Genomic DNA, 18,121 nt, shown 5'->3' on the forward strand with positions numbered 1-18,121 from the left:
TGATATCCTCCTGGGTGTCTTGGAAGCTGAGGTTTGGTTGGAGAACTAAAAAAATGTTCTCATGTGGAAGCACCATTGTACTTCATCACAGGCGACTGTCAATCTTTCTCGTTCAGTCTCCCCAGCAGAGTCGCCAAAAATCTGTTAGCAAACAGATTTGTCACAGTAGAATTGGCCCAACGGAGTGTGTGGCAAACCATTCACAACAGTTGGATAGGCCCTTGATATGCGGCCTTCCTCTACGTTTAGAGGGGCAGCTCCCTCGTATGATATAATTTTGAAGCTTTTCAAATAGATATAAAATTAAAATTGAAAGGGGAGAAAGCTCATGATGACGAATGCACCACACGACTTCAAGGCTTTCCCAAACTACTAAATTAAAACCACTAATAACAACAATCAAAATCTACGCTTGAAAACTATTACTAGCACAATGTTGATCCACAGATTCATAAACATCTACACTATACCGTGAGAATGCTCACTACAAAGAGAATCAACATTCTAAACAATTTAGATTTAGAATCAGAGAACTCAAATTGCACGTTCCTTTACTTTCTTGCACCAAGAACTTAAGAGGAATTTCTAATTATAAAGACAAATCTGTACATACTTTCCAAATATCATCTTCTAATCAAAATTTCTGCATAGTGTTCCCTTCTTCTAAAGCCAAAAAGTCCCTTTTACAAAGCCCCAAAGAGCCCTTATATAGACACAAAGGTTAATAACTACCTCTTCGTGGTTAATAAAAACGTGTTTTTAATGGCTATCGTTAACCTTGTGGGAGGTTAGGAAAGACACGTTTTTAGTGGTTAACATTAACCTTTTTAAAGGTTAGGAAAAACATGTTTTTAGTGGTTAACATTAACCTATTGAGAAGTTAATGGTTAAGAAACACGTGTTTGGGTGGCAATCATTAACCTTTTATAACTTGAGGCTCAGAAGTTGGATTTCAACAATTTCAAGTGTTGTGCGGAGCTAGGAACGAGCCGGAGATATGGAAGTTTAGAGACTCAGAAAATTCGAAGATAGAATGGCCAAATTAAGTTTTAAATATTAACCATGGCTCATAAAATTGAAACAAATTTTATGGCCGGGCAACAGGCATGCATATGGCATTAGAAAGCTAGATATTGATCTCTCAATGGCAATGCATACAATAAACAATGAAAAGGAATGCTAATTCAGCTGATACAGCAATACGGTTGACATGTAACCTGCACAGTATTCACAATCATAAGTTAAAAGTATAGTATGATTCACACACTGCCCATTATTCTTGGAATCATTTCACTGTCCAGTAGATACAAACTTGCCCTGTTGACTAAGACCATTTACAAGAACAATATTTTAAAAACACAAAAAACTTGGGGCGGGAAATGGGTTTCCTATCAACATATATATAGCTGAAGCTAAAATAGCAAGCATTAAAAACACATCATACATATTTTCTATCGCATAACATTTTCAGTGCAAATATAAACAAAACATATATTTGATGATAACAATAATTGAAAGAGACACAAACAAAGAAAACCATCATAGAAAGTTGAGAAACAGAGAAAAAAATGCTCTCAAAGCACATATGTAAGCATCTATGCATGAAAGACCCATTCAAGTATAATACTTCCGATTCATTAAGAGAAAAAAGGCCAACCGTTCGAGACATTTCATTCAGATGTCTTACACTGATGGCTAAGTGAAAATACAGCAGATAAAACTGTTTATACTGCAAAACTCTTTTGAAGTGCTTGAATTGCATTGTATATTTTGCGCCGAGAACCAACAGCATTAATACCCATATCTCTCAGATCATCTAGTGTCAGCAAAGGCAAGACCTCAACATCAACCTCGTGCATCTCGAACAGCTGAGTGTACCTACCTAATCCAAGACTGTTTAACCATGCCCTAACACCACCATCCTGCAAAAGGGAGCAAAGCTTCCTACTGACTGGAACGCTTTCCTTTTCTTGCTCATGCTTCATCTCCCTTATCAAGAACTCATTTGCGTCCTGCTTTGACCTGGTATCTGTATCAGACGGCATCTCCAATCCATTCCCATCCATATATTCCATGGTTAGACCCTGATGTTCTTTGCTATTGTGGGCAGTAACCCAGGTCTCTCCAGACTTGCCGTGATCTCTGAAATCGTCCCTCTCATTCCCATAGATATCCCTCACCATCTGATGATTGAAAATTAAATTATCCGGAGAATCAACTTGGAGAGCGCTAGTCTCCTTCATATCCACTGGGCTATCAGATGTGTCCAGATCAAAATCTCTAAATCCTTCGGGTGTCTCCACATCATAAGAGGCATTAGATAAGGGCTCCCCAAAACCGTCCTCTCCGGAACCCTTCTCATTCTCCTCTGCAACTTCTTCAGGACTAACTCTAATACCTCTGCCAAATTTGGCACCAACAACACTTGCGCCCCTAGTCCCGCCTCTCCTCCCTCTCCCCTGTCTGCCAACCTTTCTACTAGCATTCCTGGACTTCACCACCGTATTCCGTCCATTCATCGGGTCCCCTCCAAGATACTCAACAATCTGCAAATGTACATCGCTAGGACTACCGCCGCCACCGCCACCACTACCCATATTTTGGTTTTGGGTGTCTTCTTCTTGTATTGCCTGCGTTGGACCCTGGTTGCCATTGCTACCTAAATGCCCCACAGGCCTAGTTTTAGACATCTTGTTAGCCAACCCTAAATCTGAGGCACTCTTTGAAGGCCCAACCAGATGGTGGTGCTGAAGCAGTGGAGTTTTCGTTCCCTCGTGAAAAGCTTTCCATTTTTCGTCTAGGGTTTTAAACTGCTTCGTTCTTCTCAGATAGGAATCAGCCGACTGGTCACCTATTTCGTTCAAACGAACGCTTGGGCGCCGTTGCCTCTTGGAAATCAAGGCATTGGGTATTAGACTATCCGTTCCTCCACCTCCCATGGTCACCGCCTGTGATTGTAAATCGGCCATTTGTGCCCTCAAAACCTTTTCTTAACAAACCCAACAAATAAAACCTAAGAAATAGAAGAAATGCAGGTTCAGATTATTCGACCCCAAAAGAATTAATGTATCCCAGATGGTGGAAGGCTAATGGCAAAAGAAAAACTAACTCACGAGTTACGATTGTGGAGCCAAAAAGTACAGATTGCTATAGAAACAGCTACGGCCATAGCAGCTGCAACCAATCTCCCATTTGTGGACGTGCCAAGCTCGGTGAATCCCTCTCAGACGGATTAAATGGCTTACCATTTTTAGAAAATATTTTTCCCAACTTGAGGGCAATTTATATTGCCCAAACCGGATGCATTGCCGCAGAGAATATCCAAGCAAAACTCAAAACCACGGGCACATTAGAAGCTTGATTGGGCGGTGGACTATGACCAATTTATGAACTTTTTTTGTAATTATTTCGCCTACTACCTAAATCATGGCCTCTCTAAGAAGGGGTTGACACGTTCTAGTGTCTTTCTCTCGAGTGCTCAAGCAATTGGGGGTTCTCACCGTCCTTATGGGGTTTCTCACCGTCCTTATGATAGGTTTTAGGAATTTGAAAATTATATCATATGATAAAATTTAAAAGTTTTAGACATTTGAAAATTATATCATATGATAAATAAGTATAGATATTATAAATGGAAGGCACATAGATTATTTTTGTTTTTTTGAGGAATTTAGAGTCGTATATGTTGTCTTTTTTTATAAGCTTTTGAAGATTGGATACATTAGGGGATTTTAAATGGTAATTCAATTTTTATTATTATTTTATTAACATAAATAAAATATTATTTATAAGTCCCTGTCTTATAGGCAGGAAACTATAGTTTTCGTTGAGTTTGAGTGCATCAAACAATTTGTGGGAAAATGTGTGGAGCTAACTTAACCTAAAGTTTACAATAAAATTTAAATAAAGTCTATTTTTTTAAGTTATTGTTATTTTCTCATTGGTCGTTTGAATTTTAGCCGGTAGTTTTTTTCATTTATGTGGCAAGAAATTGTCAAAATTATGGCATATACATGTCAAACCATTTTCTCCTTTTGTTAGTTTTCCACGAAGGTAACTCCTAAAATCACACGTCTTCCATGTGTCAATTATAAGCTTATCCCAAGGACAGATGTCAAGGTCTAGGTATATATTATATCTTTTTTCTTTTTGCTTGACACCATTTATCTCAATTTCTCCAGAAGTTTCTGCTAACGTTAACTATTTTTGACAAGTTTCAGTTACTATGTTTTGTATGGCTTATTGTAGTGCGTTGGATAGCCTACTGCCTGTATTTTAGGCCCAAGCACTTGCATGGCTTAGCTTTAGCTCTCTCTGCAACATGATGCCTTGCTTCTCTGCAAGCTCAATAATTATGTTGAATTTAGGTTCCTCCACTACAAAACTCTTGAACTTGTACTCCTAAGAACCTTCATCATTCCCTTAATTTCCAAATTTTCACACTCTTCTTAACAATTGTTCTGACCAATATCCTTAGATGCTATGACGACATCAACATTTATCACAAAAAAAGTTCTTCATCATATCAAAAGTAGGGGATCTATTGAAATTAATGCTTAAGTTTCATTCACGTCCAATACAACATCTCTAATGTTGATTTGATATATACTATTTCTCTCTACTTCTTGGAGCCTATCAAATTTGTGGCCAAGTAAATCTTCTACACTTCTTTTCTTTCTGGGGCAAAGGGGGGTTTCTATTATACTGGATTAGTTGTTTTTGTTTTGGGTTCAATAAGAAGATGGAAGGGGAGAAGCATTAACACTAGAAAGTGCATGAACATTAAAGCACATACTATATAGTATAGAGGAAATGAAGGAATTTTGCTGGAAATATGAAGTTGAACCATTCCACCTCTTTGCCAGATATGTTTCATATGCTCTGGAAACAAAGGATTCCATTGCAGGAAAGAGACAAGACCAAATGTAAAAACACGAGTATGAATAGTTCAAATTGAGTATATATTTGAATGGGTAAAAAATTGTGGAAGTAGGAAATGCACCAACTAGAAAAATGAGGAAGACTGCTTTGGGAAGCTTGTTATGCCTCTTAGCCTGACTTTCTCAAAACAAGGATTCTATCTAAATGACAGCCTGTTAGGTACTATAAGTTTAGAAGAAGACTATGTGGGAGCCTCTATCTTCCTACTCAAAAAAATCCTCATCTCCTTCATGTGTTCTATATTCCCTTATCTTCAGTAGTTTAGTAGTTTAGTTACTTATAGCCAATTTGTAGTCCAAAAAAGTGGTCCAATGTTTTGTCTGTCATAGCCAAAGGGAAATAGATATAATACATTCGTTATACATTTTAAGACTTGTGCTAATGCATATAGTTTTTTAAATAAGATTTTTTGCAATCTTGTTAATTATTTGATTTGCAACAGTTGAAATAGTTATTCCTATTCTAAGATTTGAACTTTTTGTTCAACTTATATTTTATAAATATAAGCAAGTTTATTTTCTATTATTACATAGATGAATAATAATCTTTAAGTAACTTAAAGACTTGATTTAGAATAAGAAGGAAGATTCTTATTTGTTCCCCTGTAATGATGGATTGAAGCATGTCTGATTGTATTTTATCCTTAATTCCCTTGTATATGAAATTTTGTCTTACGAATTTCTACCTGCAAGATAATATGAAACACAGTTAGGAAAATGCTAATTTCATGCCCTAATGTTTTATTTTTATTTTTATTTTTTTTTGCAGCTTTGCTACCAACAACAAATATTTTAAATTTGCTTTGTAAAGAGTCGAGGGCATCCTAGAAGGAGAGTTTTTGTTTCTTTTAAAACGATTTTGTGCTTTTAACAGAATTTTTATTTTGTCCATTTTAAATGAGCCTATGCTTTTGACAAATTTTTTATCCTGTGCATTTCTAATTGAGTTAGGGAACATGTGTAAAAGAGAACATCAATGGTATCTTCGGATTTGTAAACTTGTTAAATGTCTTCTTCTCTTTATGATTTGGATGGATGTCTCTCTGCAAGAAAAGGAAGAAAGGTTTTTGATGCATTGCAAGCGGTCGCAATTTTGGGCGGAGACACAATGAAGAACAGAGAGGGAGTACATAAAAAGAGGGGAGCAATTTGGATAGAAAAGTAGAATCCAATAATTTCCAACAAAAAAAGCTATAGGTTTTCGTCATTCAAACATATATTTTCTTGGCTTCCAATTAAGGATTATTTTTTACTGATTAATAATACCTATGATAAATCTCATGATTTTTGATTTCATACATATTATTATATACGACTCAATAAGTTTTTAGCAATCCCTTAAGAAACTAAAAGTTCATAGTACATTTCAACAGGAAAAATGACTCCTTCAGCCATAGAAAATGCTACCAATTCATTGCAGCTCAAAATAAATTTAGGAGTATTAGGTGTTTAACATTTACTATTGTAAATTAATGGAGGAAAATTAGGTCTTTTAACATTTAGTTTCTTCATATTGACCTAGGAGTATTAGCTGTCTAACATTTACTTTTGTATATTGATAGAGGAGTACTAGCTCTTTTAACATTTAGTTTCTTCATATTGACCAAGAATTACTAATTACATATCAATAACTTCTAGTAAATTATGTGATTTGCATGTAATATTTTACTAATTCATTTATCTCTTATGTTTGTTTTCAATTATTTTCAAATAATAATAAAATAGTTCTCTTTATTATTGGAGTTTTCATTTACTATTATTTTTTTTCTTATAAATTATTTTTTCTCCCATTGATTCCATAAGTTCAATATTAGAAAGAAAAAAATTGAGAATGCCTTTAGCTTCGTCATCTATTTTATATAATTCTAACAATTTATTTACATAAACTTTTGTTAAATTAAATTTGAATTTTTGTTGGTAAAATATTGCTCCAAGGATGATGATTAACCCACTACTCCTACAAGAGTTACATGCACATTCCAAATTATTGAGCGATCTATTACTATAAGTTTATTTTTTTATGAAGAGATTCAATGTTTTTTTATGAAGGGAGTCAATGATAATTTGTATTTGCCCCTCAACCTTAGTTTGGGGAGTCACAACTTGCCCCATGATTTGAAAACACATATTGAGGGATCGAAAGGGTATGGGAAGACACTCCCTGGAAGAGGAGGAAGCCTTTATGAAGCCCCCAAGAAGAAGGACCCTACTGACTATATATAGTCTTCTTGACATCCACAAACCTACACATCTCCAACAAGCTTTGAAAAAGATATTGAGGATTGGCTTGTCCTCCTAAACTATTTGTTACTCCAAATTCTTGATATATAAATAATTTGTTTACATTTTATCAAGTAGGCCAACCATAGATTGTTATAGGAAGATGATAATCAATTATTGCATAAAGTAAACCATCTACAATACATAGAACATACCATGATCTTATATGAGGGGAAGGTTGATTCAATTAGAGAGATCCATTAGTATGTCCATGTGCAAAAAATGTATCAATATTTAAATCAAGAAATAATTTGTACTATTCACAAAAGTTCAGCCCATGAGAATATTAGCTCTATGCACATCCATCTGTTGTCTACTATCCTAACTTAGGAAGGGACTCCAGTTGTACGCAGTTCTTTTTGTATTCTAAGTTTTTATATCACTTTATATTAAGTGTACAATTTTTTGATAGTTATAATTTATGATATTTCTTTGTGTTTGTTTTAGGATTTTATTTGTGTGTTTATTTTTCTGCTACATTTTGTTATCTATTATCATAAGATTAGAGATTCCTAAGGTGCCTCTCTAATCATGTCATTGCAAGAAGGTAATAGAACCTCAAATCTTAGATTGCTAGTATAATGAGGTAAATGTATTTGATGTTATACATGATTTGATCTAAATAAAAAAATGTTGCAATAAATAGAATACTATGATGCTTATGTCATGTTGTTATTTATCATTTGTATAGTATAATAATATGATAGTGTTTCATTAATTAAATATATGAGATGTTTATGTTCAAAGATTGGATTAATAAATTAAGATGGGTGGCATTGTTTCTCATACATTGTGTCTCATTTTGTGCTAGGTATATTATGAAGATTTAGATTTGCATGGGTTCATGTTGCTAGAAATGACTATTTTAATATTTTAATTTGACTGCAATATTGTGTGATTATAGGTTGTGATTATGTATTGCACCATGTATATGTGTTATTGCTTGTTGGTGCTAGTATGAAGTGGTAACAGAGTCGTGGTCACTTGCTCACGAGATCTACACGATGTTGTTGGAAATATTCAAGAAGGGTATTAAGAGAGGGGGGTGAATCAATACCATATAGATTTCACACTTATTTAACTTTCTTAACATAAACCGATACTTGATAAAATTACTTATGTCAATATCCTCAATTTCATCGATAGTCTCACTAATAACTATTTACAACAATAGCTAATAACAAATAATCTGCAAGTAAAACAAATATTCAAAATGTATAACATGGCATTTTGGTCTCACATAAAATCATTGGTCAAACGAAAAATTTACAGTGGGGATAGCACCTACAACTCATCGGTGTTGTAGTAATAAGGTTGTTGGTTAGGAGCTTACATTAATGCCATCTTCTAAATGACTTTGCCTTGTTAGCAGTGACTAACACCCTATTAAGAGTATTGAAAAATATTGTCAAAGACTACTCTATTAAAAGATTTAATCCCACTTATATAGTGTTCACCTGGTTAAGGGATTTACAATAAGTTTCAATCTAAAACTCTGGAGTCACAATAAAGACTTATTCGGTTAAGGGATTTTGCAATCTTGTTGGTAAACTTGTTAAGAATAGAGCAACAAGAAGTTTGTCATGTACTCCCTTTCCTCTAAATCTTGGTAGGTCATTTATGCTCCTTAACTATTCTTCTTTGTACACTTATCCTCTCATTTGATAACTATATAGTTCAATGCATCCTACTCTTTTTCTTTCCATACCATACCCACATTTTATATTACTCCTTGATCTCTTTTTATAAATTTTATTATCTCACTCTCATTCATTTTTCCTGATTGACCTAATTAGGGTTCCATAAGGCTTCTCCATGAATCTTCCATAGGTCATCTTTAGCTTTGCATGTCATCTCCAGTAAGCTTTGTTCTCATTAATTGAATTCCCTTGATTTTTACACTTAAGTCCTTTCATCCATCTCTATAGACTATTTCTCAGGATTCTTTGACATGTATCCTTTGTCCTAATTTAGTAAATAGTTCATGTGTTGATTATGCCTCTAGTTTATCTTATGTTTCATGTCCTCGCCCATTAGCTTCCCTCTATTCTAATAACTTCTTCTATGTGTTGATAACACTTTCAATTTGTCAATAGGAATTCCATTGTCTTAACTTTATTTGCTAGCAATGACAATCTTAGCATCATCATCATAGTGTCTCTAGTCTACTACATTCTAAGATGATTTTGTCAAGTAATAATCTCTCCATTTGGCATTGATGGCAAAACCATAATTGTTCATGTGTATCATGCCCTTCATCATTAGTTTACTTCCCTCCCTTTGATTAAGCTACTTTTTGTTGAGTTTTTTCATTTCTCCTTCTTCTCTACTTCATATTTTCTCTTCTTCTCTACTTCTTCCCCTTTTTTCTACTTCTCCCCCTTTGACAACAATGCCAAAAGTGATCATAAATGTAATTCACTAGGGTGTTCAATTGCTCTCAACTCCAAATGTTTGCTTGTAATATTTTTAAAAATTATATTCCATTTCTCCTTTAGTGTGTTGATAGCAGTGATATGGCTTTTCATTAAAAAAATATTGCTTGTAATATCTTCATTGTTGTTTTTTTTTTCTGGTGTATTTAACAATCCCATTGTAGATTCTATCTATTTTTGTATCATATCAATAGTAATAGATATCAAACATGATTCTTCAATATTTTTTATACCTTGTACAAATATATATTTTGCACTTTCTGTCACTTCAATTAATAATCCTTTTGTTGCTTCCAACTTCTCCAATAGTGTCTACTAGTTTGTCTAGTCTTTTATCGGTAGGCAATCTCTTTTTTTGCCTTTAACTCTGCTTTGAGATTCTAATAATTGTTTATTGACATATGTTTGTATTCATGATATACTTGATTATGTCTTGTCAATTTCAATTCCCAATAGTAAGCTTAAAAAATCTTTAATAGCCTTCTTCACAATCTTTCTCGTTCTTTTCTCTTACATCTATCTCTCTACTGCTATGCTTTCTTTCAGTCTTTCTACAAATATTATTTAATCATCTTAACTCAACTCTGTAAGATCTTTCTTCGAAGTTTCAAATTGAGATCCCTCATCCATATTTTCTTCTTCATCAATATCTGAGTCTCGTTTCCTTTTCACCTGAGTTATTTCCATCATTGTCATATTTTGCAGTATCCTTGCAACTTGTGTTGCTTCTGATTCTGCAATCGATTCCATAACTTTTTTTTTATCTGTCTTTTAATCCTCTATTATTACTGTTTATAATATAGGATGAGTCATATCAATATATCGTGTTTCATGCTCTATTTCAATTGCAATTCATGTGGTGTATTGTTCTTCTAATTGTTCATTAGTATCCTCGTCAGATTCATCGTTGATGTCGATAGGTTGATTTCTTGGATCTTTTTCCACTCCTATAAGGATTTCTTTGTTGGTTAGATCTATATGCTCACCTCATTTCAATTGCTCATTCAATTCATATATTTCACCAATGTTCATTAATTCTTTTGATGCTTTCTTCTTTGCTTCAAAAAATATTGTCCACATTTTCAATTCTTCATTCTTAACTTCTTCTTGCAATCCTAACATTATTTTGGTAGTCTGATACTTTGTAGCAAATCTATTCTCATTTTTTGCGTCAATGAATTAATTTCTTCAACACTTATGTTGGGCTTTGTAAATACTAAGGTTCTCTCTATGATTTGTCTCTTTTTATCTAATGCTTCATCCCCTCTTCCAGTGATTTTGTCAAGTAGTTCCTCGGGGATATTCTATTTTAATTGACATGAAATTCTTTTAAATTTGTGAAGAGAGAGCACAGTTACATCTTGTATTATTTTCTTATCCTCTTCTAAACATCTCCTATACTTGACTTCATGTATGTATCCAATAATTCCATGTTCCCTAATATATTTTTCTACATCAATTGTTGCTCTTGAAATTCTAAATCTCAACTTTTCAAGTTCAGGCTCATGTTTTTTTTTTTCTTTCTTTGCATCCTCCTGCTTCATTCTATTGTATTTTGACTTCTTGTTCATCTTCTTGTATATGATTATGTTGTTCTGGATCTAGTTTGTCTTCTCAGTATTTGTTCTTACTCCTTATCAGTAGCTCACTTATTCTCAATCTTAGCATATGTTTCAGGTATTGCAATTGATTTATGTCTATTGTTACTTTCTCCCTTTGATTTATTTTTCCTTGAATATTATTCTTTTCTATATATCTTCATAGTTTCCATATTGATTAGCTTATGTGTCATTCGGTTGTTCTAATAGCTATTTAGTGCTTGTCATTAATTCATCTTCTTTAGTTTATGTCCAAATGGTCATAACCATGATGTATGTGGCTCTTCTTCTTTTATTATGCATGAATTTGTGTTAACCATAGAACATATATTTTTCTTATACTTTCCAACAATATGAGGTGGTATGTGATACCTTCCATACATTATAGATTGGAAGTCTTTAAAATCATACCACATTATTGTCTCATAGTTTTAGGTAGGGTACTAAGAGAGCGGAGGTGAATCGGTACCACATAGATTTCACACTTATTTAACTTTCTTAACATAAAGCGATAGTCAATAAAATTACTTATGTCAATATCCTCAGCTTTGTCGATAGTCCCATTGATAACTATTTGCAATGATAATCGATAATAAAGAATTTTCAAGTAAAACAAACATTAAAACTACATAAAATAGTATTTTGGTCTCGCATAGAACCCTTGGTCAGAGAGAAAAACTATAGTGGGGATGGGACCCACAACTCATCACCGTAGTAAGATGCTTGGTTAGGAGCCTATGTTAATAACATCTTCTAAATGACTCAACCCTTTTAGGAGTGACTAATACCCTATTAGGAGTATTGAAAGATGTGTCAACAACTACTCTATTAAGAGATTTTATCCCACTTATATATTGTTCACGTAGTTAAGAGATTTATAATAAATTCTAACCTAGAACTCCTAAATCCTTTTAGAGACTACTTGGTTAAGAAATTTTATAATCTTATTGGTAAACTTGCTAGGAATATAACAACAATAAATTTGACTTGCAGTCACCTTCCTCTAAAGCTAGATAGGTCCTTTATGCTCCTTCACTATTATGCTCATGCTTCTCCTCTTTTTCAATAACCATGTTGTTTGTTGTACATCCTTCTCTTTTTTCTTTTTGTATGATACCCACATTCTTGTTAGAGAAAAAGGTTAATTTAATTTCATTAATTAAATTACCTTTTCTCCTTTCTTAAGATTTTTATTTATGCACTTTTGCATTTCGCATTTAATAATTATTTAGTAATTATTAAATGGCTTTTACCTTTTAGGTTACCCTTTGTACCTTTTAGGTTACCCTTTTTGGGTTTCGATCTCCCTATAAGGATAGATTGTTTGTAAGCATCTTACATCTTTTCCTTATCTGAGAATACAATTTGCATATTTTCATAGCAAACCCTTGCCTCTTCTTGTCTTTTTTTTCTCTGTGACAGGTTTTTACATGTAGGTATTCAAGGCCTTTGTGGATTTGATTTGCGTATTTGATCAAATGCTTCAATTTTATCTTATGGATAATAAAGTAGAGGAAGTAAAGAGCAGGGTCCAAACTGTGGAGAGCTTGATGTAGAACATAGCTGAACAAAGCTATAACATTCTCAAAGAGGCTAATGAGAACATAAGGGTTCTCATTAACAAAGTGGAAGAACATAGGGCCAATAAGGAGGAGGATCCTTCTCCCAACAGCACAAAGGACTGGTCTCCTGAAGATAGTTTGAGGAAGTGAACTAAATCCATCATGAAGAAGAAGTTAAATTGTTACTTTAAGCATTCTTTTTTATGTCCTGCTTTTATTGTGTAAGGATTTCAGGGCCCCATTAAAACCTACTTTCCTTAATCAAAAACTCTATACTGAAATAGACCTAATTGAAAATGATAAAACATAAATATTTTTGGGTGATGCAAGATTGCCCTTACACCTAGGATGCTCCTACATTAGACACCCGAGGTAATTTGAGAAGTGACCCTATCGTGTCTCAAGTTTTCAAAGGAAATCCAAGGTGGTTAACCTCCTCCCTTACCAGCAATGATAAATCCTCAATAGGTCATCCTTTCCACTTGACCAAATATTCTTCATATTCCTTGTTCCTTGTACTTCTACCAAATCAATTGCCCAGTATGTTCTCAATCTCCTTTGTAGTTGAAGTAGCTATACTGTTGGAATTCTTTCAGAATAACTAAGAGGGGGGTGAATCAATTATTCAAGGTCCAAATGTACAAATAAAACTTCTCACAATTCAGTGAACCCATAAAATATTCTCAACCATGCATGCATTCATTGTGTGTTAACTAAAACTGATATGTTACTGTTAAATCAACACATTTGACATAATGATTTAACATGGAAACCCAATTTGGGAAAAACCATCGGGACCATGCTACTCCTTTTTCACTCTTCTGAATTGATGCCCTGTTAAAGGTTACAATACACACTGTTAAATGTGACCCAGTTAAGAGATTTTAGTCACCCTATCAAAAGTGAGCCTTGTTAGAGGACTTTAGGCCATTCACTTGGAATGACACCCTATTAAAGGATTTTTCAATGACTATTAAGTTAACCTTTCTTCAAAGGATTTACCCTAGGCTGATACAATTATTAAAAAGTAATAGTAGAGCTTTGATCTGATACAACTTACAACCTTACTTGTAGATTGCAGATCATTGTTTAGTCCTCAACTCTACTTAGCTTCCAATCTTTGTAGCTCTGACAGCTTGTTCACCCTTCAAGCATTCATCCTCTTTAATCCTTCTAGCTCAGTACACCATTGCAAACTTCTTCACTTGGGTCACTTGATGAAGCAAAACCTCTTTCCTTCTTCTTATCAATTTTTTGTAAAAAACTCTCTAACCACTTGCTTCATGACCAAACATTCCTACATATAGGAAATTATAACATTTTTACTGCTCATTATCCATCGACAAATTTAGGTTTTTCGATGGATTCGGTAGGATACAATGTATCTACCCCATATCTTGTTTTTTCTAGAAACTTCTCTTAGAATCCATTTGAATTCACCTCCAAAATGGTTTACATAAGATTCTGTGCCACCAACTCATCAATCTTATCTTCCTCCTGATTCGCAAGTTCCAGGAAAATAAACTTTTCAACTTTTATTTGGCAAATCTTTGATCTTTGTCATAATGCAGCAGCTCGGCATTATCAACCTTCTAATGCTTGACACATACTACATTACTCAGCATCAACTATAAAATCACTCAACATCAACTGGATTTTACTGGTGCTCGACATCAACTAAAAATTACTTGACATCTACTAACTTGCTCGATATCCACTAGAGTTTGCTTTCACTTGGCTGCAACTAACTTTTTGCTCGGCTTCCACTAACTTTTCTTGGCACCTACTATCCACTTGGTCAAGCTTGGCAAATGAACTTTGTTTAACATTATTCTTTTGAGCTTTCTAAGTGTAGCTAGTCATTTTGTAACCTCAAGTAGATTATCAATACATTATGTTATCACTATCTTAACTGATTCTTGCACTTCAATACATAATCATAACTCAACCTTTCCTCTAGGTACTTTTGTTACATCTTGTTGACCAAAACCTCCTCATCAATCAACTAAGTGATAGTACTTGAAACACATAAGCAATTGTCTTACCAGCATGTAGCAGGTTTGACATCAGTGACAAAACAATGATTGAAACACATAGTCTTCTTCAGCAATTTTTCTAATCAAATGATCTTTTCAATTAGATATCAACATATAGTAATACTCCACAGTGCTTCAGTGACATCATCTCTATCACCTCCTTCATGGTACTCTATCAGATCTGAAATGTTAAATATTAATGAAATATTTAGTTCAGCAAGAAACTCGACTTTATAAGCATTTCCTGAATCATGCTTTTTCGGTACCTTGCATGGTCCAGACTTCTTCATTTTTCAGCTTGTTATATGTACCCATTGGAGATCTCTCCTTTTGCAAATGAACCATGACCTCATCTCCAACTTGAAACTCCTTATACCTCATTTTTTTATCTGCCTTAGCCTTGTACTGCATATCCATCCTTGTAATGTGCTTCCTCACCTCCTCGTGCATGTTCTTTAAATGGTCAACAAAATCCTTTACTTTGGTACTACTTATCTCTCCTTTTATCCAAATTCCTCAATTTAGAAACGTTTATAGGAGTGCTTCTATATACAATCTGGAATGGTAATTTACTAGTACTCCTATTGATAGAATTATTGTATGCACATTATGCCTGTGGTAAAATAAGATCCCAGCCTTTTAGCTTATCTCCAACCAAGCATCTTAGCAAGTTCCCAAAACTCTAATTCACAACTTTTGTTTGTCAATTAGTCTATGGATGATGTGATGTATTGAACTTCAAATCTATCTACAACTTCATCTGCAATGCATGCCAGAAAGACCCAACGAACTTGGTATCTTGATCAGAAACTATTATCTTTGGAAGACCATGTAGTCTCACCACTTCCTTTAAAAAACAACTCTTCCACATGAAGAACATTACTAGTCTTCTTGTAAGGAATCAAATGTGTCATCTTTGAAAACTTGTCAATCACCACAACTATTGAATCATGCCCTCACTGAGTCCTTGGTAAACTAAGAATGAAAGCTACGTTGATATCCTCCCACGACTTCTTTGGTACATGTAATGGCTAATTCAATCTTGTATTGTTCTTCACTCCTTTTTCCATCTAACATATTTTGTAACTCTATACAAAATTCTTAACATCTTGCTACAACTATGGCTAGTAGTAATTCTCAACAACCAAAGCAATGGTCTTATCTCTACTAAAATAACCAACCAATCCCCCACTATGCTTCTCCTTGATGAGATTCTCTCTCATAAAACTTTTGGGAATGCATAACTAACTTCCTTTAAACACCATACCATCTTGGATTATGAAATCCAACCACTTCATCCTGTCAAGCATAATAGATCTTGTACAAGATTTCCAAGCTTCACCAAAATCAAAATCCTCTAGATATAAACTCATGAGTTCCTTGAACCCAACCACCTCAATCTACATCTCTGTTAGTAGAAGTTGTCTTCTACTAAGAGAATCTATAACTCTTTTAGACTTCCCACTCCTATGTTTCAAAAAAAATGCATAACTCTGCAAAAACTCAACATATTTCAAATGTTTGTGGCTCAATTTTCCTTGACTATTCAAATATTGAAAAGCTTGATGATCAGTATACAAAAAAAGTCCTTAAGAATAAGATAGTGTCTCTACTTCTTCAATGCCTAAACTATAGTATAAAATTTATAGTCATAAACATAATACTTTCTTTTGATATAATTCATCTTCTCACTAAAATAAGCAATAGGTCTGCCTTCTTGGCCTAAAAAATAGCTCCTATTGCAGTACAACTAGCACCGCAGTCTACTTGAAACACCTTATTAAAATTTGGAAGTGCTAAAGTAGGTTGTTGTGTAACTTTTTGTTTTAACAAATTGAAACTCTTATCTGCTCCTATAGTCCACTTAAATTATTTCCTACCCTTTCTCATTGTTTAATCAAGGGTCCACAAATACTGCTAAAACCTTTGATAAACTTTCTATAAAAACTAGTCAAACCATGAAAAGATCTTACCTCTGTAGCACTCCTTGGAGTAAGCCATTAAAGGATAGCCTTCATTTTCTCAGGGTCCATTTTTAGACCTCCTACTTAAATTACAAATCCTAGGTACACCAACTCCTTTACAAAAGTGCACTTCTTCAAATTTATCAACAACTTAACTTCCCTTAACTTATCAATCACCCTGTAGATATGCATGATATTCTCCTCCAATGTCTTACTAAAGATCAAAATATAATCTAGGTAAACAATGACAAACTTATGCAAAATTACTTCAGTACCTCATTTATGAGCTGCATGAAAGTGCTCGATCCATTGGCTAGCCCAAAAGGCATGACTAATCACTCATACGATCCTTCCTTCATTTTGAAGGTAGCCTTCCATTCATCTCCTTCTTTGATCTAATCTGTATTTGACAGTACCCACTCTTTAGATCTATCTTTTTGAAATATACAACTTCACTTAAATAGTCCATAATATCATACATCTATGGTAATGTAAATTTGTACTTGATTGTGATCTTGTTGATAGCTTAAGAATCTATACACATCCTCTACTCTCCATTCTTCTTTGGTGTTAATATTGTTGGTACAATACATGGACTTAGACTCTCTCAAATTAACCCCTTCTACAACAACTCATGCACTTATTTGTTCAACTCTTCACTTTTTGTTGGTGTCATTTTGTGCACTACCTTGTTTGGAAAACTGGTTCTTAGAATCAAGTACTTATAATGGGTGATCTTCCACCAAGGCCAAGCCAATATAAATAATAGTTAATGATAATTGGAGTTCTCCTTATTGGTGGTAATCCATCAGGTACATTACCAGATACAATATCTAGGAATTCTTTCAAAAAATCTGCAACCTCTGCAAGTGCCTCTTCTACTTCTTTACCATGTTTTGGAATTATAGAAAAACACATATGCTCATGCCTCATACCCTTCAAGAAATCCTTTCCAACAACAAAACATATGTTGGCAGCAATACATACCTTTTTATCTATATCCTTCAATGGCTTTAGCCTATGTTTGACCCCATCCTTTGTCAATTTCTAGGTATTTGCATGACCATCATGCACATTGTGCCTATCAAACTCGTGACCTACCCAAAAACATATGGTGTATGTCCATAGGTATGATATAATAAAGTACCTCATCCTAGTTAGCTTCTAATCTTAAACTTCGCTTGGCACTGTTCATTGACCATGACCTTATGATCATCTTGCACTTAGGCAATATGGCATGGATGCAAGTGTTTCTGCCTCTTGAGCTTTAATTTGTGATCATCTTTAATCACCAAATTTTTAGTGC

At 34.1% G+C, this 18,121-nt stretch overlaps 2 protein-coding genes across 4 annotated transcripts in view; both read right to left on the minus strand.

Annotated features, from left to right (window-relative positions):
• Positions 1-18,121, minus strand: part of LOC149539648 (uncharacterized) — a 112,884-nt gene that overhangs the window by 30,696 nt on the left and 64,067 nt on the right. The window lies entirely within an intron of this gene.
• Positions 1,614-3,359, minus strand: LOC149539649 (uncharacterized). Of its 3 annotated transcripts, none has more exons than XM_089800879.1 (2): positions 3,114-3,359; positions 1,614-3,013 (listed from the first exon to the last, which is right to left on the minus strand). In XM_089800879.1, the coding sequence occupies exon 2, from the start codon at positions 2,967-2,969 to the stop codon at positions 1,725-1,727; it is 1,245 nt and encodes a 414-aa protein (XP_089657005.1). In that variant the 5' UTR covers positions 2,970-3,013; positions 3,114-3,359; the 3' UTR covers positions 1,614-1,724. The 3 variants fall into 3 exon arrangements, with proteins under 3 accessions (XP_089657005.1, XP_089657007.1, XP_089657006.1); XM_089800881.1 differs by having other exon boundaries at positions 1,614-2,948; positions 3,114-3,257; XM_089800880.1 differs by having other exon boundaries at positions 1,614-2,989; positions 3,114-3,243.

This window comes from Cupressus sempervirens, chromosome 9 (genome assembly GCF_028749045.1).
Source record: "Cupressus sempervirens isolate cs-2001-9-10 chromosome 9, ASM2874904v1, whole genome shotgun sequence".
Classification (NCBI taxonomy): domain Eukaryota; kingdom Viridiplantae; phylum Streptophyta; class Pinopsida; order Cupressales; family Cupressaceae; genus Cupressus; species Cupressus sempervirens.